This window comes from Rhinopithecus bieti, unplaced genomic scaffold, assembly GCF_001698545.2.
Source record: "Rhinopithecus bieti isolate Rb0 unplaced genomic scaffold, ASM169854v2 scaffold_69431, whole genome shotgun sequence".
Lineage (NCBI taxonomy): Eukaryota > Metazoa > Chordata > Mammalia > Primates > Cercopithecidae > Rhinopithecus > Rhinopithecus bieti.
Window position 1 is genome coordinate 64,652 of NW_016825960.1, and position 22,114 is coordinate 86,765.

Here is a 22,114-nt window from a genome sequence, read left to right on the forward strand (position 1 = left end):
ACTCCGAAAATAAATAATATAAAATAAAATAATAAAGTAAAATAATCATAATTTTAAAATACTGCTTTATTCCAACAACAAGGGACATGCAAACCAGCAAATAATAAACCTTTATAAAATCTAAAAAGTTAGGTGATGATTGCCTTTGAAAGGCAAATTGACTATGACTCTTTGGGATTTTTTTGTGTTTAGTCTTTGTTTTTGAGACAGCCTCTCACTCTATAATCCAGGCTGGAGTGCAGTGGCGTGATCACAGCTTATTCCAGCCTTGACCTTCCAGGCCCAAGCGATCCTTCTGCCTCAGCCTCAGCATCCTGAGTAGCTGGGACTACAGGCGCATGCTACCACACCCAGCTAATTTTTGCATTTTTTGTAGAGACCAGGTCTCGCCATGTTGGCCAGGCTGGTCTTGAACTCTTGGGCTCAAGTGATCGGCCTGCCTTGGCCTCCTAAAGTGTTGGGATTACAGGTGTAAGCCACTGCGCCCAGCCGACTGTGACTCTTTGATACTGACTCCGATGATTTCTAGCCCCTTCCCTTGATAGAGAGGGCCATTCTGGTCTAGATTCAAATAAGGCAGCGGGATGGGACTCATGATGACTAGATGTGAGTGGTGGTCTAGGCAAGCCCTCTTCTCCGAAAAGAATCCTCAACCCTCTGAGATGGATTGTGAATAGCCTGAAAGAACCCTTCGTGAATTGAGCCCTTTGTCAATGCCATATGCCCTCTTAGTTTACTTCTGGCCCCTCAATGGGAAGGCCGGTACTTAATTTGATGCCCAATGGGCCTTAGATAGGACAAGCTCTAGAAAGAGCAGCACAATTCTAGTTAGCCTGGGGCTATGGGGCTCTGGATCTTCTGAGGAGAGATCTGAGGGAGGAAGAAGAAATCTATAGATTAGGAGCCTAGGTGGAAAAACTGGACACATTATACCAACTTCTCCTGGGCTGAGCCTTCATAAAATGCCTCCCCTTGGCTGGAAGTGGGCAACAGAAACTAATGTAAAATCACATTCCAGGGTCATATGAGTAGGGCTCTAGATGGTTTGCCTCACTATGCCTCTTATAATGTCTTACTTTTTCATTTCCTATTGTTTTAAAATATGAGGAAGTCCTCATGATATAGTAAGTGGAAAAAATCAGTATGGTCTCTTGACCGTGGTGGTGGATATGTAAACCAATGCATGTGATAAAATCACATAGAACTAAACACACGTGTACACACCTGCACACACGAATACAAGTAAAACTGGGGAACCTTGGACAAAATTGGCAGATTATGTCAATATCAATATCCTGATTGTGATATTGTACTGTAGTTTTGCAAGATGTTATCATTTGGGGAAACTGTGTAAAGGGTACATGAAATCTCTGTGTTATAACTGCCTATGACTCCACAATGATTTAAATATAAACAGATTTTAAAAAAAAGTGAATGTATTAAAGGCCTCGACCATGGAAAAATATGTATTTGTGTGTATATGAATATATACACAAACATGCCCACATGTACACACACACACATTTTATAAAGGGCTGTTTCTATCTCTTTCTCTGGGCTGACCCTGCCTGGTTGGCCTAACCTGGCTTCCTGCCTCCTCTTGCAGATACCTCCCCGAAACAGCGAATCCAGAATCTCAGCCGCTTTGTATGGAAGCAGGCGACAGTGGCCAGTGAACTGTGGGAGAAGCTGACAGCCCGCTGTGTGGACCAGCACCGTCATATTGAACGGACTCTGGAGCAGCTCTTGGAGATTCAAGGGGCAATGGAGGAACTAAGCACTACTCTGAGCCAAGCCGAAGGAGTCCGAGCCACTTGGGAGCCCATCGGGGATCTCTTCATTGATTCACTCCCAGAGCACATCCAGGCTATTAAGGTATGCAAGCCCCCTCCCCTGACTACAGTCTACCCTGAGACCTGACACTCTCCCCAGACCCTGACAATGTTTCTGCTGCTGAGACTCCATTGTTGGCCTAGATTACAACTGAGCTGCCGTCAGTTTATGTGCTAGATTTGGGGCTGGTTTGGCTGGAGTCTCTTCTGTTTTTCTACTTTCTTCTCTTTTCCTGGTGTTTTCTGAGGATGAGAGGAAGAGGATAAGGACAGTGGCCACCCACACCTTAGTCTGGTTGCCCTAATAGGCAAGCACTAGGCTGTGTTATTGAAACAAAACCTCTGGGTGAAGAGGGAAGAGTAGAGGTGAATGACTATTGGTTCTTCTTTCCCACTCTGTCTGCTGTGGCACTTGGGTCCTGGTTCTCCAGTTGTTCAAAGAAGAATTCTCCCCCATGAAAGATGGAGTAAAGTTGGTGAATGATCTGGCCCACCAGCTTGCCATTTCTGATGTGCACTTGTCAATGGAGAATTCCCATGCCCTGGAACAGATCAATGTCCGATGGAAACAACTACAGGTAGAAGAGCAGCCTGGAGTGAACCATGGGGAGGTGCCTCCATATAACTAGGCTTGGGGGAAACTTCTTCAGGGTTATGGAAATGGGATGTGCATGGGAAAAGAGGAGTGGAGAATGTAGGGCTAGGGAATGGGCTTTTCAAACTCTAAGCTGCAGGGAATGATTGAAGTGAATAAGAGGGGTCTTTCTGGATTTGGGCACTCAGGATAGACAAGAGCAGGGGAAGAGTGACTGTGGCCTGGAATTAGGGATGCTCTGCTGTGACCTTTGGGAGTTCTGGGGGGATGGCTAGGAGTTGGGTGACGGTGGGAGAGGCTGGAACCAGAGAAAAGCCAGTCTCTGAGGAAGCTCATAAAGATTCCCAGAGGTACCTGGGGATCCCACTCTAAATAACTGGAATGAATCTACTGATCTCACCCTGTTCTTTCCATAGGCGTCAGTTAGTGAGAGGCTTAAGCAGCTCCAGGATGCCCACCGGGACTTTGGGCCTGGGTCACAGCACTTTCTCTCCTGTACGTGAACCAAACTGGACTCCACTTAGCAGAACCTCAGCCATCTTCCTGGAGAGTCTATTGTTATCCCCTGGGGCCCTGGTGGGAACCCAGTATACCTTGACACCCGAGAAGCAGTAAGGATAAAACAGTGTGGTATGGTGGTTAAAAGAACAGTCTCTCAGCTGGGCGTGGTGGCTCACGCCTGTAATTCCAGCACTTTGGAAGGCTGAGGTGGGCAGATCACCTGAGGTCAGGAGTTCGAGACCAGCCTGGCCGACATGGCAAAACTCCATCTCTACTAAAAATACAAAAATTAGCTGGGTGTGGTGGCGGGTACCTGTAATCCCAGCTACTTGGGAGACCGAGGCAGGAGAATTGCTTGAACCCGGGAGGTGGAAGTTGCAGCCTGGGCGACAAGAGTGAAATTCCGTCTCAAAAAAAAAAAAAAAAAAGAATAGTCTCTCAAATTGGAGAGATCTGGGTCTGAGGCACAGCACCTCAACGTAATAGCTGTGCAGGCTCAAAATTTTAAAAAATAGCTTACTGTTTCGGAACCTCAATTTTCCCATATGTAAAAAGAAGGAAAAATATTACCTAGCTTATCAGGTTATGGGAATTAAATGACTTTATTTTTTCAAAGATATTTATTGAGGGCCTTCTGTGGGTCAGATACTGCTCTAGGCACTGGGGCTGCATCAGTAAACAAAACACACGGAAATCCTTAGACAGCTTATATTCTAGCTGGGGAAACCAGACCACAAACAAATAAGTAAAATATATATAAGGTTACTTGGTGACAAGGGCTATGGAAAAAATTAAAGCAGGGAAGGCGTGGATAGGGAGTGCTGGATTTAAGCGGGGAGGTGTTGCAATTTTGAACAGGGTGATTAACAGAGGCCTCACTGAGAAGGTGGCAATTGAGCAGAGGTCTAAAGAAGGTGAAGGTTTGAGCTGTGTGGATGATAACTGAGGGAAGACCATACCAGGCAGAGGGAACAGCATATTCCACACCCTTAAGGTAAGGATGTGTCTGAAAAACAGCAAGGAGAGCAAAGTGCGGGGGAGTAGGGGAGGCCGGAGCATGTAAGGCCTTGTAGGCAATAGGAGGAACTTCAGATTTTATTCTCAATAAAATGGAGAACCATTGGCAGGGTTTGAGCCAAGGGATGGCATGATCTGCCTTATGTTTCAACAGAGTCAGGGTGTTGAGAAGAGATTACTGGGGAGCAAGAGTGGGAACAGGGAGACCTATTTGGAGGTACATTGCAATAATCCAGGTGAAGGATTATGGTGGCCCAGACTGGGGGCTGGTGGTGGCCCAGACCGGGGGACTGGTAGCAGTGGAGATGGTAAGAATATACAGACAGAAAAATGAGATATGCACACACAAAGCAATGAGCATAATATCTGGCACATAGTAGGAGCTCAGTAAATGTTAACTGTGGTTAAAATTATTGCTATTATAATCATTGGCATACAGCTATACCTGCAGTCAGAGGACTCTTGTACCAAGGAAAACTGCAGTGAGCAAACTGACCATGTAAACGGGGCCATTCCTGGAAGTTCAAAAGATAGACACAGGCAGAGAGAGGCATGAGTTTCCAGAGTTCCTCATGAGACAGAGAGAAATGGGCAGTACCATTACCCACAGTCCCGCAGGACTGAGAAGCTTGACCTTCTAGGGGAAGAGCTTTGAGCCCTAAGAGTAAAGTGGAGTCTACTTTATATCCACGAGAGTAATCCAGCTGCCTGCAGCTGATGGGTAGAAATGGCAGTCTGCTTAGGGAGAAGATTGTCAGGGTGGCCAAGGCCAAGTATTCCTGTTCATACCCTTGCCACATCTCTGGTATGTTAGGATATCGGTGACAGCCTCTTCTCCTTGCCTTGCCCTGACATCAGGGAGAGAAGTGTGTTCATTAGAACTCTTTGCCCCACCCTCAGAGGCTGTTAAGAGCTGGCAATGAAATTCAGACATCCCCTCTTGGGCTTGACCACCTCTTTGGGAGGATAGAGCAAGGGAGTAGCTGGGGGCCTTAAGAGCATTAGTGGCCAGCTTTTTTTCTCTTTCTGTTCTCCTTTACCAGCCTCTGTCCAGGTTCCCTGGGAAAGAGCAATTTCACCCAATAAAGTTCCCTACTACATCAAGTGAGTGACCATCTGAATCAGAAGCGGGTCAGTCACCTGCCCACCCCCTCCCTCTTCTGCCTTTTTGCTACCTGTCCTTGTCACTCTGTCTGTTGGGATTCCTCCATCCAGTTCGGGTTTTCTCCTACTCATCTCAAGATCTCAAGATTCTACTTGGGTAAAGGTGAACCCTTGGGCTTTGGCATCTTGGGTTCACCCTCGAATCCTGCAGCTTCTTGCATCCAACCTGTCACCGAGTGGTGTGCACACCTGTGTGTGGGGTGGGTGGGTGGTATAGATACTGGTGCTATTGATGCTATTGTTTGTAGCCACCAGGCTCAGACCACATGCTGGGACCATCCCAAGATGACAGAGTTATACCAAACCCTAGGTAAGAATGTGGGCTTCCTGTATACGGTGGGCATATACACAGCTGCCTTTGTCCTGTAATGTCCATCTACAGATGAATGGATAAAGAAAATGTGGTATATCCATATAGTGGAATATTCAGCCTTGAGAAAGAAAGAAATACTGCCATTTGAAACAATGTGAATGAACCAGGAGGACATTGTGCTAAGTGAAATAATAAGCCAGAAACAAAAGGCAAATACTACATGATCTCATGTATATAAGGAATCTAAAATAGACAAACTCATAGAAGCAGAGAGTAGAATGGTGGCTGCCAGTGGCTGAGGGGAGGGGAAAATGGGGAGATACTGGTCAAGAGTACAAAGAAGTTTCAATTATGCAAGATGGATAAGTCCTAGAGATCTACGGTGCAGCATAGTACCTACAGTGAACAATACTGGATTGTATCATTAAAAATTTGCTAAGAAGGTAGATCTTATGTTAAGTGTTTTTTACGGGAAAAAACAATAAAGAGGGTAGTTGGAACTTTTTGGAAGTGATGGATGTACTAATGGCATAGATTGTGGTGACGGATTTATAGATGTATACTTGTCTCCAAACTCATCAACTTGTATACATTGAATCTGTACAGCTTTTTGTATGTCAACTATAACTCAATAGAGTGGTTTTAAAAAGAATAGAAGAGAATCTCAGTCAATAAGCAGGTGGGAGAGGGAATGAATGCCTCATCGTTTCTCCAACAGCCTGCCTTCCTTTTACCCTCTGCACCTTTCCCAACTGGAGGCTCTACATTCCCCTCTGGACCATTTTATCATCGGATTAGTGCATTATTCTTACAGATGTGAAGTCTGATTTGCTTTAAAAGACTGTCCAGGCTGTGATATGTGTGACTCACACATGCCTTATCTTTACCTGCTAAGAGAGACTCATCATTATGTTTGTTGCACATTTTATCCATGCTGATGCATGTGACTACAGTTCATTCTGTTTTACCACTGTAGAATGTTCCATTGTATATAGCACAGTTTCTTTATCCATTCTGCTGTTGACAGACACGTGGGTCATTTCTTGTTTGAGCTAATGAGGACAGTGTTGCTGAGGAGTTTCTTGTATGTGTCTTCCAGTACATGTGTGCAAAGATTTCTGTGAGACATGTTTTTCAGTCTGAAGGTCATAACATCATTTCAGTGTGTTGTGACAAACATTTAAAAAATTGAAATAGACTAGGAAATATTAATATGCAACAGATCCTTAGCAAGAGTCATAGCTGATATTAATTTTATTGTTTTCACTCTATCCAATCTAGTAAGGAACTGCTTCCTGAAATGTTTGATTTAGTTATTTTTACATATACACATGTATGCTATAAAATGAATTTCATACTGTAAGTCTTGATCAAAAAGCATTTGCAAGTCACTGCTCTGGGATATATAGCTGGCTGAGTGGTGGGATGTGTGACTGTTCCATTTTACTGGGTAATACCAAGTTGTTTTCAAAGATGATTGTGTCAGTTCACACTTTCACCGTCAGTTCTCATTCATCACCATTCTTGTTGACACTTGGCTATTGTCAGACTTCTATTTGTTGCCAGTCTGGTGGGTGTTAAATGGTATCTTGTTGCGCCTTTAACTTGAATTTTTCTGATCTGAGTGGGTCTCTCTCCATTCTTTGCAGCTGATCTGAACAACATTAAGTTCTCAGCTTATCGCACTGCCATGAAGCTCCGCAGAGTCCAGAAAGCCCTACGCTGTATGTCTCCTGTTGTACTTCCCTATGACGTTCACCACCCCTCTCCTGTTCCTCATCTGTCTGCTGTTTCTCATTTTCATCCCACCTCGGCAGAAGTTGTTGATTGGCTTGGTGGAAACTCTCCAAAGCCTGCAACATGCTAGCTGTCAACTTCTGCTTTTCCTAGTTCCTTTCCACTCTCACTAAGCCCCAGATGTGTTTCCAAATTAACCCCACTGTTATCCTCCTCCTTGACCCTTTCCCCATACTCAGTATGTATAATCAAGCAACTGCTCTGTGACAGGAAGTACTGCAACCCATGATTTGCCATCTTGTGGTTATTGGATGTAGTAGCAAAACTGTTGAAGCAAATAGCAGTGGTTAGGGAACAGTGTTGCTGCAGATGTAATATGCCTTCTGGCCTTTCTCAGAGACACTGTTCATTCAGACTTCCTGGCTCAGGCATGTCTGGCTAGGCTGAGCCAGCATTTGGGGGTAATTAAGGTGTCCTCTTGATGTATGTCACATTTCCCCAACCATACCTGAGCCTTCATTGCTGGTGTCTAGGTTCTCAGAACAAATTTTATAGACAAACCTATTCGCAGTTGAAACTCATGTAAAGACAGGGAAACTCAAAATGGGATTTGATCCCTTGGGAGTTAGTACAACGTAGGAGATGAGTTTACTTTTGTCCCATCATCTTTTTGAAACTGATGTCAAAGAACATTGGATATAATAACATGCTGGGTTAATTTGAGGAACATTTTGCTGCCTTCTTCCTCCTTGGTTGAGGGTCTTAGTAAAGGACAAGCTTGTATCATATTTGCAAATGGTTGATCTGGAGATTGAGTCAAATTTGGTGATGCTGGTGGCTTTATCTCCTTATTTAATCCCTGGGGTTCTACTTTTGGCTATATTTTTTCCCTTCTCTTCTTTCCTTACCAGTGGACCTGGTAACTTTAACCACAGCCCTGGAAATCTTCAATGAGCATGATCTGCAGGCCAGTGAGCACGTGATGGATGTGGTGGAGGTCATTCACTGCCTGACTGCCTTATATGAACGTTTGGAGGAGGAAAGAGGCATCCTGGTCAACGTGCCACTCTGTGTGGACATGAGCCTCAATTGGCTCCTCAATGTTTTTGATAGGTAAGGGCTTTCAGCTCTGGAAGGCTCCAGGATAAAATTCAATGGGATATCTCAAGTGGGCCTGGTGGAAAGGTGCTGCTCCCATATGGACCCAGCTCAGCATGGGGCATGATTGGAACAGGGCCCTGCTGGGATCAACTTTGTGAGGGAAATGATTGCCAAGATGTTAACCCTTTACATACATCCATGTTCTCAGTCTCTTCTTTTAAACCTAGTGGTCGCAGTGGAAAGATGCGGGCATTGTCTTTTAAGACTGGCATTGCATGCTTGTGTGGCACGGAAGTGAAGGAAAAACTTCAGTGTGAGTATAACTCCGAAGTGTGGAGTGGTGTTGGGTAGAGGGAGAGGTGTTGCGGGGAGGAGGAAGGATGTAAGATAAACAGAAGGTACATCTTGTGACTCAGCAGAGGGCTACTTGGGCTACCTTATGATGCTTCTTGGTTCACACTATTGCAAAGAACACATGACAGCCAAAGGACAAGATGGGCCTAAGGCCTATTACTATTCCCAGTGTCACTCCAACGGGCTTCATTCCTTCTGAACTGATGGAAGTACTTAGTCAGCATCTATGTTGGCATTTTGAGGTATCCAGGGCCCTGATGTTCTAGTTGCATTCCCCTGTGGCCTATCAGGCTTAGCCCTCTTCCAGTCTGAAGCTCAAGCCATGTCACTAGAGACTTCTTATATACACAGGCAGGGCACAGTCATCCCCAATATCTGGGAGGCGGACACTATGTTCTTCTGTAGTTTTTCACATCTTTGGCTTATAGTACCTTTGCTTTCCCCTCTGTCCTCCATCTTGTGTTCAGCATTTTGAACTTTTCAGTAGCAGCATGATTAGTTGTTGAGTCCTAGTGTGTGTTGACCACTCTGCTAAATGGGGTGAGTGCTAAGTTAAATTAGACATTGTCCCTGCTTCCAATGATTTACAGTCCAGAGGAGGAGATGGAAGTACACAGAAAGCATTTTTTAGAAAGTACTGATGAGAATAATCCAAATGGCCAAGAATATATCCTATATCAAATGATAGAAAAGAGACAGATGACAGCAGTCTGGAAAAACTTTACAGGGAAGAGAACGTTTCCAAACATGTCCATGGCTATGATATTTTGTATTTCTCTCAGCATTTCCTTGCGATGGGATGAACAGTGATTATTTATCATCAATTTAAAAGTAAGGAAACTGGGCTGGGTGTGCTGGCTCAAACCTGTAATCCCAGCACTTTGGGAGGCCAAGGTGGGAGGATCACTTGAGCCCAGAAGTTCAAGTCCAGCCTAGACAACATAGTGAGACTCCATCTCTAATTTTAAAAAGTAAGGAAACTGCAGCATAGAGAGATTCATGACTTACCCATGATTCTACAACTAGTCAGTAATGGACCCAGAACTTGAACCTAGGCTCTCTGCCTTCTATTTCTGTGTGTTTTCTAAGCCTTAAGCGAGGTATGAAGCAGACAGAGAATAACCTCTGGAGGAGGTTTGCTAAGGCTGGATTGGGATGTGAAAGGAAACAGCCATAGAAGGGCTTAAATAACCCATATACAAAGATAAGTATCACAGTAGATTCCACAATGATTTTGAGATAATTTTTAGATGATCAGATGTTTTGAATTAGCTTCTCTTTTTGGATTATGCATGCCAGTGTTTCCTTCCATTTGTGTGGACAATTGAGAGATTACTACAGTGTTAGACCACATAAACAGGAGAGGGTATGGCAGCCTGACTGTGACTCATGTTCAGGTGCCCCTGAACCCGCACCCCCTCATCCTGCTTCTGGAGGAATCTGTTTTCCCAACAGTATCATATCTGTGTCTGGCACTGCTCTTACACACAGTGCACTCGATCTCTCTCTCTCTCTCTTTCTCTCTTTCTCTCTTGCTTTCACTTTCTCTCACTCTTTCTCTCTGTCTTCCCCTCACGCTGATATTCTCTCTTTGTGTTGGCCTGATTTTTCTCTCTGAACTCAGAGAATGCTCTTTTTAGAACTCGACTTCTAGAAGGTCAGGGATAGACTTCTGTGTAGTCCAGTTTCAAAAGTCATTAGCTCAGTCTGTGCTCTTTCCCTATTTTCCTTTTCTGTCCTTTCTCCTCACCATTCTCCGGCCATTTCTGTGTCGGGGCTGGCCATTCTTGACGGTGGGGCCAGCAGACCTCTTCAGCCAAGTGGCCAACTCAGGCAGCCAGTGTGACCAGCGCCATCTTGGTGTCCTGCTTCATGAGGCCATTCAGGTGCCCCGTCAGCTGGGTGAAGTGGCAGCCTTTGGGGGCAGCAACGTGGAACCCAGTGTCCGTAGTTGCTTCCGTTTTGTGAGTATGGAACTGGGGAGCGGGGGAGGGAAGGGAGGTTGTAGGAAGGGTGGGAAGAAGGGAAGGAGGACTACGAGCTAGGCTTTTGATCTGAAGTATGCAGATGCAAGGGAGTTTATTGGGATGGAACAACAAGGCAGAAGGTTCTGGGGGCTCTAGAATCATAGTCCTGTTGGGGAGGGTGCCAGCTTAACTAGCACAGGGCAGAAGGTGAACATCTCTGGAGAACAGGCCAACTCAGCCCCTGCTGGTTCTCCTGCCCCTCTGAGGGCTGCCATTCTAGGGATAAGACACTTTGGGCCTCAATCATTCCCATTGGTCTTCTTGTTTCCCTAGAGCACTGGGAAGCCAGTCATTGAAGTGTCCCAGTTCCTGGAGTGGGTCAACCTGGAGCCCCAGTCCATGGTGTGGCTGGCTGTTCTGCATCGGGTCACCATTGCTGAGCAAGTGAAACATCAGACCAAGTGCTCTATCTGTAGGCAGTGCCCCATCAAGGGGTTCAGGTAGGGAAAACAATACCTGCTGAGATTATAATAATAAATATTTCATGTGACATATAACTCATATTATAAAATAAAGTGTTACCTAATTATTATATAATTACACTAGTATACTATACATTATTATATACTGTTGTAATCCTTTCTATTGCGGAATGTTTAATTGTTTTAAATGGGAAGTGAGGAAATATTTTGTTTTAGTTGTATTATAAAGTATTACAGACCTACAAAAATGTATAGAAGAACATAGGTGTAAGAGCACCTATGTACTAAATAGTATGCCAGCAAATGTTTCACAACTTACTCTCTAAAAAGAAAAAAGGAAACCTGATCTGTAGCATTTGCTAATTTCTGTGGTGTATATACTCCCACTGTGAATGATGTCAGGCTATTTACAGGAGGTCTCTGAGCAGAGTCAGAAAGAGACACTCAGTTGCACACCATTTATATAATGTGTCTGCCATGCAGATACAATAGATGTAAGTAATCTCAAGAGCATAGACAGTAGCAAAGTAATTAGGAAGTAATGAGTTTTGAGTATTTATTACCTTTGTTTATAATATAATTTATTTAATTGTGAGTTTATATAATTTAATAATGGCTAGATTGGACAACTGGCTTAGAAAACCCCTGAAATTTTAACAGCCAGCTGTCATGAGCTGGTATGAGCTGGCCTCAGCACACCACAGTATATACCCATGACCAACTTAAGGAATAAAGCATTATTGCAATACATTTGAGGTCTCCTTGATTATATTCCCCTCCTTCCGCCACAAAGGTAACCACTATCCTGGATTCAACTTTCATCATAAAACACTCAACTTTTTACCTTTGTAAAGCATTAACACACAACTCTCCCTACCGTCACCCTGCTTTTCATAAGATGAACAAATGAGGCACACAGCTAGTTAGTGGTAGATCTAGACTAGATATTGGATCGTATGACTCCTCTAAATCTAGGCATTTCACTGTCCTATGCTACAAGGTTGGGCAGTTCAGCCAGGCTTTGGAAGTAGATCTGAAGGGCTATTCTTTATTCTGCAATAATAGGTATATTATTGTGAACAACCTTTGGAAATAACTTTTAGCCAACTTAGCCAAGGCTGGTAGAAAGAACTGCCTTCATATTGGAAGTGTAATTTCTCCAGTGTAGGTGGTGGTCCCTAGGAGCCTTGACCTGTTTGGGCCATCCTTGTTTAGAAGGCCATTTGATATAATGAGATATTTACCCCCGCTTCCCTCCTGTCTCCCTTAAACAAAGGCGGTGAGACAATGCTATTTCTCACACTTCCTGGGAATCTGGCCTTATGATTTCATAGGGATTTATGATCTCTAGAATAAAGTTGTTCATCTGTTGAGAAGTCAGCCACTGCTATGTATACACTGTTGGGCATGTTATAGCTCCATGCCTCATTCATCCCCTTCTACTGTGTGTGTATATTTTAATGTTAGGGGAACAGTGGGGAGGTCACTGTGGCACATTGGACTCTCTTTACTACTATATCTCCTCTCCCCCAAGGTACCGGAGTCTGAAGCAATTCAACGTTGACATCTGCCAGACCTGCTTCTTGACAGGCAGGGCCAGCAAAGGCAATAAGCTGCACTACCCCATCATGGAGTATTACACACCGGTATGAAGCCTCCAGGCTGGGTGGGAGGGTTAGGCAGCTCTCAGGTACTAGGCCTTGATCCACTTTGCCCAGCATTGGCTCATAGTTTTCTGCTCTCCTGTGGGGAGTATTCTCCAAGGAGCTCTGGTGATTCACCAGTTTGGGGGATTCAGGCCTCTCTATTCTTCCAGAAGAGCTTCTCCCTCACCAGGCCTGGCCACAGCTGGCCCAGGACACTCTCAGCCATTTTAAAGGCACTCACTGTTTTACTGCAGAGAAAAGTCTCAGGAAAAAGCAAAACAAAACAAAACAGACAAAAACAGAGAGAGCAAGGCAGTTCCAGGTGATTTGCCTTCCATTGCTCACTTGAGTTTTTCCTGGCTAGCTTCCTATATTGCTTCTGTACTGGGTCACTCAGTCTTTCCCTGATGCTTTGTCATTATTTCTACCCCTTCTAGTCAGTACCAAAGCTTATGCTCAAATTAATTACTCAGTCCCTTGGAGGGAAAAAAGAAAGGTATGTCCTTTACCTGGACCCCTAAACTCCACTTGGTTTTCCCTGGTAACCGTGTCCTCCATACCTGCCTTAGCCCAGTTTGGTCAGCATCCCTGAACTCCAGCCACAGAGTTGCTCCTGTGCTGTGTTTAAAACCCACAGCTCCATGCTTAGCTTCCAGCACTGACTCTGCTCCCTACTCATCTTTATCCTTTTCTGTCCCCACAGATGCTCCCAAAGCCCTGATCATATCCCCAGCTCCGACCACTGCTCTCTCTCCCCCATTCTCTCTCCTGTTTTTCAACCTGATGCCCCACAATCCATCTGTCCAAGCTTTCATCTCTTCAAATCCTGTTGGCACAGAAATGTGTGGCCTGGTGAGAACAGGGACCATGCCCTTTACTTTTCGTTTATTATCATTTTAAAGAAAACATTAGAAAAGTCATACATGGAAAACTGGCTGGATCTGGTAGACTGATAATCCTCTACCACCTGCTCATCCTCTACATCCTTAGAATTCATAGAAACGTATTTTAAAAATTAACAAACATATGCTCATTATAAAATATTCAAATCATATAAAAGTGTTTAAAGTATAAAACAAAGGCTGGGTGCCGTGGCTCACACCTGTAATCCCAACACTTTGAGAGGCCGAGGTAGGAGGATTTCTTGAGCCCAGGAGTTCTAGACCGGCCTCACCGTAACACAGTGAGATCCCTGTCTCTACAAATTGATTTTTTTTTTTTTCTTTTAGAGGAACTGAGGCAACTAATTTTTTTTAAGTATAAAATGAAAGTCCTCCTGTCTCCTCACCCTGGCCCCCACCCCTCCAGTTCAACTTCCCAGAGGCAACCAGTGTTGAGAGTTTGGCATATATCCTCCCAGACCTCCTTCTAGGAGCAGGGTATGGTGGGCATGAGCAAGAGTGGATTACCTAGCAGGCTGTCTGCTCTAGCAGAACAGCCACACCTGCCCAGTATATCTGGAAGCCATTAGGGTAAGTTCCTGTGCCCTGTGTTCTCCTCAGACCACATCCAGTGAGAACATGAGGGACTTTGCCACCACCTTAAAGAACAAATTCCGCTCCAAGCATTATTTCAGCAAACACCCTCAACGAGGTTATCTGCCTGTGCAATCAGTGCTGGAGGCTGACTACAGTGAGACGTGAGTACCGGTGGCTGAGCAGGGGCTGTGGGCAGCCTCACTGAGCCCGATCGTAGGCTGTGAAGGGGCTGAGTCCCAGGTGGTCTAGGAGAATGTTCCAAGGTAAATCCCACTAGTGATAGGGCAGTTCAGCTTGGGCCTGACCTGAACTCTGGCCTGAGAAGTAGACTGGAATCCAATCTTCGTATTTTGTTCCCATCAGCTCTTGCCCATGTCCATAATGTAGGAAGCAGGAGAGGGAGGAGGAAACAGGCTGCCCAGTCTTTGGTCCTCTGAGTCTTTGCTGCTTTCTTCTAGGCCGGCTTCTTCCCCGATGTTGCCACATGCCGACACGCACTCCCGAATTGAGCATTTTGCCAGCAGGTACCACCAAGTTTGCGGGAGGTGGGTGGGAGCTGTTGTAGGAAGTCCGAGGGGAAGGGATCTTCAGTCAGGGCAAGGAGAATGGAGTCAGGGCCAGGGGATGTGCAGAGTGGGGTGTGCAGCAGCCAGCAAGTCCCAATACTTAGGAGTAGTTGGGGTAGCTGTCAAAGCCAATGATCCTGTTGTGAGATTAGAGTCCTTGAGATGGAAGCAGGCCCCACATCCTGTTTTCTCTCCTGCCTCTGCTCTTTATTCCTAGGCTTGCTGAGATGGAAAGTCAAAATTGCTCCTTCTTTAATGACAGCCTGTCCCCAGATGACAGCATGTGAGTTTCCACAGCTGCTTATTTGCCAGAAATAGCTCTCCTTGAGATCTTTGTGCCACTGTTTGGGAAGGGTATATCCTCCAGGGAATGGGGGTGTGTGGTGGTTAGGATCCTTAGCTCCCTAAGGAAGGAAGGCTGCTTTCTGGGCATGATGTTTAGTAAGAAAGGCAGTCTTCCCTCTATCAATTGACCTAGGAAATGAGTGATGTACTAGCTCCCTGCCATCTTTCCAAGTCCCTTCCTGTTGCAAGATCCCATCCATCTATACACAACTGTGAGGAATGAAGAATATGCCCTCCCTCATCTGAAGTTTCAGAAAGGAGCCATTATCTTGTGCTCAAGATGCCAAAGCCCTATCTAGTGCTACACTAACTCTAGGAGACATCAGGGACTTGGCTGAAGTATAACAAGGGAACTCCCTGGTATGACAGCCCAGAGAAGGGGACTTGTGTCTCTAGGGAGGTCCCCACCCTGCTCAGAGATCCTAGGAGCTGCTGGCTACATGGATCAATCTGCCCTGACTGGGACTCAGATCCCTCTAGAAGAAGAGGAAACAAAGGAGGGTAGAGTGGGGGAACAGCACAGAAAGGGAAATGATTTGATCATTGTTTCCCCGTAAGTAGAACCCAGAAACCTGCATCCTGAAAACACTCTCTCAGTACCCCCAACCACAGCCTCTGCCTCCTTTGAACACTTTCATCCCTCTCAAGTCTCAATATATGTCCTTTCCCTCTCAATGTGACTTAGAAGTGAATCCTCCAGCATGCATTTCCTGGGGCCTGAGCTGAGAGCTGAGAACTTACGCCCTGAGTTGTTTCTCTGTTCAACAACTGGCCACCTACTCTGCTTTCCCCACACCCACGCAGAGACGAGGACCAGTACCTGCTGCGGCACTCCAGCCCCATCACAGACCGGGAACCAGCCTTTGGACAGCAGGCTCCATGCAGTGTGGCCACAGAAAGCAAGGGGGAGCTACAGAAAATCCTGGCCCACTTGGAAGATGAGAACCGGTGGGCGTGATGATACCAGAAATCTGTGTGGGTTCTTGAGGCAGACAGATTGAACTTAAGTCCAGGCACTTCTACATCCTAGCTGTCTGACCTTGAGCAAGTTACTTATATTCTGTAATCCTCTATTTCCTTATCTGTAAAATGGGGATGATGATCATCAAACCTGCCTCCTAGGATCACTTGTGAAGACCAAATGAGATCAGGCATATAATGTGTTTGGCTCAGTGTCTGGCTTATAGTAAGGGTTCAATAAATGCTAGCTATTATAATAATTATTTGAATCCTTTTATTTTTTATTTATTTTTTTGAGACAGAGTCTCACTCTCTTGCCCAGACTGGAGTGCAGTGTCATGATCTCGGCTCACTGCAACCTCCGGCTCCTGAGTTCCAGCGATTCTCATGCCTCAGCCTCCCGAATAACTGGGACTACAGGCATGCGCCACCATGCCTGGCTAATTTTTTTTTTTTTTTTTTTTTTTTTTGGTATTTTTAGTAGAGATGGGGTTTCACCATGTTGACCAGGCTGGTCTTGAACTCCTGACCTCAAGTGATCCGCCCACCCCAGCCTCCCAAAGTGCTGGGATTATAGGCGTGAACCATTGTGCCCAGCCTGAATCCTTTTAATGTAACCCAAATTTTTCCAAGAACACACGAGATACAAGCAGAGAGAATGCATAGAGAAAACAGGAGAGGGTATGACATGTTCCTGCTCTCAGAGACCTTTCAACGTTGGAAGTGGAAAGAAATATGTATCACCTAGTAAAAGTATTCCAGAGGACGATGACACTACATAGAGCATTTGAGGTCTGGAAGAAGGATGGTGAAGAAGAATACAGGGAAGGCATGACTTTCCATAAAGTAAAGGTGGCAGCAGGGACCTAAGAAGGGTCCAAGCCACTTGTGGGGCATGAAGTGGAATTCATAGTACCCCTCAGAGCAGTGCTTCGCAAACAGTAGTGCATAAGATAGTCACTTGGGAAGCTTGGTAAAATACAAATTCTAAGTCACAGGTCTGGGTGGGGTCTGAGTTTCTGCATTTCTCACTAGCTCCCAGTGGATGCCCATGCTGCTTTTCCACAGACCACACTTGGAGTAGCAAGTCTTTAGAACAGTGCTACTCCGAGTGTGAAGAGCAGACCAGGGCCAGTTTGTGACCAGTTTGTGACCAGTCCAAGGCAAGATAAATACAAAAATAAACAGAGTAAGCTTTTAGAAACTTTTACAGCAATTTGACATTGCTATGATATTCAAGCACAGAATTAGTAGACTCATCTCATTGAATAGGGTAGAGACCAGTTTGAGTGTTGTTGAACTTGTGTGATGAATTGCACGTGGTGTGAGCTATGTACTAGTTATGTGCATTGGGACCACATACTGGTTCACAACAGAGTGGAAAAAAAAAAAAAACCTGAATTTTTACCATGAATCATTTGAGAAACACTGCCTTTGAGCAGCAGTCCGCAGGCCCTGGGAAACACTGGGCAGAGAGTGACTGTTCTGTTGCAAATAAAGAAAAAATGAACAAAGCCAAAAGTTATATCCCCAAAAGTAGGCCACCTGTTTGGAATTTGTTTTTTTTTTGTTTGTTTGTTTGTTTTGATGACACAGCATGGGTGTTCAAAGTGGGCCAAAGAGGAGGGTTGTGGAGAGAAGAGACAAGACAGGTGGTCTCTTGTTTATGTTATGTTTTCCCTTGGAATCTAAATATCTAAATATGGAGTATGTGAGTCAGTGGCCCTAATGCCTCCTTTGTTTGCAGACTGTGTTTCTGCCTGATTTTAAGGTCAGAATTAATCCCTAAAGCAGCACATCAAAGCCCTGAGACATTTCTTATGCAAAATGTCAACTTTCTCTGCTCTGAGGTCTCAGGATGGCAGAGTAAATGACATACGTGCTGGAGAGGAANCTGAGGGGATATCTGAAACCTGGACAGTCAGAGCCCTGTTAGATCCATAGGTCTTGGTGTCTCTCTCCATGGCAGGATTCTCCAGGGAGAGCTGAGGCGCCTGAAGTGGCAGCATGAGGAGGCTGCTGAGGCACCCACTCTGGCTGACGGCTCCACTGAGGCAGCACCAGACCACCGCAATGAGGAGCTTCTGGCCGAGGCCCGTATCCTTCGGCAACACAAGAGCCGCCTGGAGACGCGCATGCAGATCCTCGAAGATCACAACAAGCAGCTAGAGTCCCAGCTGCAGCGTCTGAGGGAGCTTCTCCTGCAGGTGAGGCTGGAGACAGGAAAAGAGCCAGGGCGGCCTCTGAGCCCAGGGGAAGGGCTGGGGAGCTGAGGGCTGTGGCAAAGAAGACACAAGAGAGAGCTCCTTGGCAGTGGCTCTCAAGTAGCTTCCTGAAGAGAACTGGGCCTGCGGTTGTTGGGGGGTGGGGGAAAGAAGAGACTGGTATGGTCACATCTCCAGCCAACTCTCTTCCACCTACCTTCCCTGCCACCCTGTGTGTCACTCTCCAGTCACTGTGGGGCCTGGGGCAGAGAGAAGAGTTCTGAGGGCTTATTTCTTCACAACCCATTGGAATCCCATACTAAAAGAACAAACTTCAAGAATCATCTAAAACATTGATTTTTGCTAGTATGGTATTTGCTAAAAAGAAGTGGGTTTGGACAAGTTTGGCAAGAGAAAGATTTGTGCTATCTAAGGGTGTTTCTTGTTCCTTTTTGCACCTTTCATCTCTGACAGGCAGTGTGTGTGCTGCAGTATAGCTCTGGAGTCAGGCAGCTCTGGGTTTGCATGTGGCTCTGCCAATTGACTGTGGGGTGTTTGGACAGTTAGTTAACCTCTCTAAGCCCCAGTTTCCTCATCTATACAACAGAGGTGGTAACAGTACCAACTTCATAGAATTGTGGTGAACACAAAAGGAGATAATGCATTTATGGAATTTAGCTTGATGCCAGGCATGTAGTGCACCCTTCATAAATGTTACCTATTATTGTCATCATATGTAATGGAAAATACCACTCTTCTGCCTCTTCCCCAGATCCTCCAAGGAATGGCCTCTATGGATTCCTGGAGGTTTCTAACATATGCTATGTCATGAACCAAGAATCAGGTGTGAAACTACATTTCCAGAGAGAATTGTGTTCTAAATAGCTTATTTACTAGCTGAAATGACAGCAAGAGACCTTTAGGTACAATGCCTTTCTTTCTTTCTTTCTTTCTTTCTTTCTTTCTTTCTTTCTTTCTTTCTTTCTTTCTTTCTTTCTTTCTCTCTCTCTCTCTCTCTCTCTCTCTCTCTCTCTTTCTTTCTTTCTTTCCTTATTTATTTATTTATTTTTGAGACAGAGTTTCGTTCTTGTTGCCCAGGCTGGAGTGTAATGGCTCAATCTCAGCTCACCGCAACCTCCACCTCCTGGGTTCAAGCAATTCTCCTGACTCAGTCTCTCCCAAGTAGCTGGGATTATAGGCATGGGCCACCATGCCCGGCTAATTTTGTATTTTTAGTAGAGATGGGGTTTCTCCATGTTGGTTAGGCTGACCTCAGGTGATCCGCCTGCCTTGGCCTCCCAAAGTGCTGGGATTACAGGCGTGAGCCACCGCGCCTGGCCTACAGTGCCATTCTTACAAGAACTGGGAGCCTTTGACACATGTTATTAAAGGAAGAAGGTAATGGGTAATTCAATATTCTAAGAAGTTTCCGAAAAGTGGAAGCCACTGTTTTAGGTAATACCAAAAGCTTCTTAAAGNAGGTGTGAAACTACATTTCCAGAGAGAATTGTGTTCTAAATAGCTTATTTACTAGCTGAAATGACAGCAAGAGACCTTTAGGTACAATGCCTTTCTTTCTTTCTTTCTTTCTTTCTTTCTTTCTTTCTTTCTTTCTTTCTTTCTTTCTTTCTTTCTTTCTTTCTCTCTTTCTCTCTCTCTCTCTCTCTCTCTCTCTCTCTCTCTCTTTCTTTCTTTCTTTCCTTATTTATTTATTTATTTTGAGACAGAGTTTCGTTCTTGTTGCCCAGGCTGGAGTGTAATGGCTCAATCTCAGCTCACCGCAACCTCCACCTCCTGGGTTCAAGCAATTCTCCTGACTCAGTCTCTCCCAAGTAGCTGGGATTATAGGCATGGGCCACCATGCCCGGCTAATTTTGTATTTTAGTAGAGATGGGGTTTCTCCATGTTGGTTAGGCTGACCTCAGGTGATCCGCCTGCCTTGGCCTCCCAAAGTGCTGGGATTACAGGCGTGAGCCACCGCGCCTGGCCTACAGTGCCATTCTTACAAGAACTGGGAGCCTTTGACACATGTTATTAAAGGAAGAAGGTAATGGGTAATTCAATATTCTAAGAAGTTTCCGAAAAGTGGAAGCCACTGTTTTAGGTAATACCAAAAGCTTCTTAAAGTCTAAGGGCAAAGGGATGGTATGAAGTCTCTCAGGTCCCTTCTAAGCTCAGGAGTCTGTCAAAGTAAGGTCAGGAAGGCAAAGTCACTTAAGTCATGCATTACCTCTTGCTAGCCACCCACCGAATCAGATGGCAGTGGCTCTGCAGGCTCGTCCCTAGCTTCCTCTCCACAGCAGTCAGAAGGCAGTCACCCCCGGGAGAAGGGACAGACAACTCCAGACACCGAGGCTGCAGGTGAGTTCCCCTGGCCCTTCCCAGCCCCTTTCTCCATGGCTTTGTCCTGCCCTCGATTTCCTGCCCAAGGCTTTGCAGGGCTGGGACTGGTTTCTCCTCTTGGCTTTGTGCTTAAGGTCAGGGATGATTTTACTGATTAATTCATATGCTTATTCTACAAATAAATGTACACTGAGCACAACCTATGTACTAGGCGTTGTGCTGAGAAGATGCAAATGCTGTGGGCAGGTCTGCCCTTCAGCTGGCAGAATTCTATCTGGCCCCTTGGCATCATAAAGGAGTCTCTAGTTCTCTTCTCAAATCTCTATTTTTTTAACCCAGATGATGTGGGGTCAAAGAGCCAGGATGTCAGCCTGTGCTTGGAGGACATCATGGAGAAACTCCGTCATGCCTTCCCCAGTGTGCGAAGTTCTGATGTGACTGCCAACACCCTGCTGGCCTCTTGATGGAGCCAGATCCCTATCCTATATAGTTCATTGTCCTCTCCTGGTTCCGGTCAAAGCCTTTCCTCAGCCTTCACCCAACCTTTCCAGTTTTCACTGGCCCCACATTCCTCAACTAGTATTATTTGGGCTCTGGGCAGCAGCAGGGATCTATCTGGTGGTATGTGAGGTGGGTGTGGGCAGTGATGGGGGAAGGGGAGGCATGATTCCTCTGCCTCTAGAAATGTTCCCTTTAATATTCAAGGTTGAGGTCAGTCCTTTAAGTACCTTTCTGTTGCAGCTCAGGCAAATATCACTTGGCCATTCAGATGGGGAACAGAGAAGCTGCCTTGCAGAGCTAGGCGGTACCCGTTGGCCCCTCTTCCTTCTCCGTGGAATTATGGAGAGAGAGAAGCCTAATTACCCCAAGGTTCCAGCATTATGAATCCACAGGGTTTACCCCTACTCTCTGGCACAACTCAGGGAGGCAAAAGGGTATCCCCGAGACAACTTCCCTGCCCCAAGTGCCCTGAAAAAGTCTGGGCAGTGTGTGTTCTATTACTTCAGCTCCAGGACAGATCGTTAGCCATCCTAATGCTACCTAGGTACTGGTTTCTCCTCAAATATCTTCATTTTCTTTAGCCTCAGTCCCTGACAGACCTTCCTTAAGGGGAGAGCAGTTCATTCTGGTTCTTCCACGTTATATTTGGAAGCATTACATCTATACTTCCGGTTTTAGATTTTTCCGTTTTTTTTTTTTTTTTTTTTTTTTTTTTTTTTTTTTTTTTTTTGCCCCACATCTTCCTATTTCTTAAAGGCCTCAGCATTTTGAGAGACCCACTGGGTTGCAAGTTGCTCTGGAAACCCGGCTGAAGCCACCCTTTGCTCCTCTGAGTCTGTCCTCACAGACCTGGGAAGAGGTCTTCCTGGGTGAGGAAGAGGAAGCCCACCTCAAGTCTGGAGTAGTATGACTGTCATCCAACACCTTTCCAGGCTGTGACCCTTCTAGCTCTCAGGCTGAGTCAGGTGAGGTGGCTGATTGTCCCCAGTTAATCATAAGGCATTTGCA

General features: G+C 45.5%; 1 protein-coding gene across 1 annotated transcript in view; it reads left to right on the top strand.

Annotated features, from left to right (window-relative positions):
- DRP2 (dystrophin related protein 2) overlaps positions 1 to 21,771 on the top strand; it is a 43,929-nt gene extending 22,158 nt beyond the window's left edge. Inside the window, exons 6-23 of the mRNA XM_017863238.1 lie at positions 1,607 to 1,875; positions 2,264 to 2,410; positions 2,844 to 2,922; positions 4,989 to 5,049; positions 5,358 to 5,419; positions 7,072 to 7,146; positions 8,071 to 8,272; positions 8,488 to 8,573; positions 10,421 to 10,578; positions 10,915 to 11,081; positions 12,598 to 12,709; positions 14,212 to 14,348; positions 14,646 to 14,711; positions 14,971 to 15,036; positions 15,903 to 16,046; positions 18,028 to 18,265; positions 20,503 to 20,623; positions 20,945 to 21,771. Of these exons, the coding sequence (XP_017718727.1) occupies positions 1,607 to 1,875; positions 2,264 to 2,410; positions 2,844 to 2,922; positions 4,989 to 5,049; positions 5,358 to 5,419; positions 7,072 to 7,146; positions 8,071 to 8,272; positions 8,488 to 8,573; positions 10,421 to 10,578; positions 10,915 to 11,081; positions 12,598 to 12,709; positions 14,212 to 14,348; positions 14,646 to 14,711; positions 14,971 to 15,036; positions 15,903 to 16,046; positions 18,028 to 18,265; positions 20,503 to 20,623; positions 20,945 to 21,069 (2,315 nt within the window). The 3' untranslated portion in view covers positions 21,070 to 21,771. The remainder of the gene's footprint in view (positions 1 to 1,606; positions 1,876 to 2,263; positions 2,411 to 2,843; positions 2,923 to 4,988; positions 5,050 to 5,357; positions 5,420 to 7,071; positions 7,147 to 8,070; positions 8,273 to 8,487; positions 8,574 to 10,420; positions 10,579 to 10,914; positions 11,082 to 12,597; positions 12,710 to 14,211; positions 14,349 to 14,645; positions 14,712 to 14,970; positions 15,037 to 15,902; positions 16,047 to 18,027; positions 18,266 to 20,502; positions 20,624 to 20,944) is intronic.
- The last annotated feature ends 343 nt before the right edge of the window (positions 21,772 to 22,114 follow it).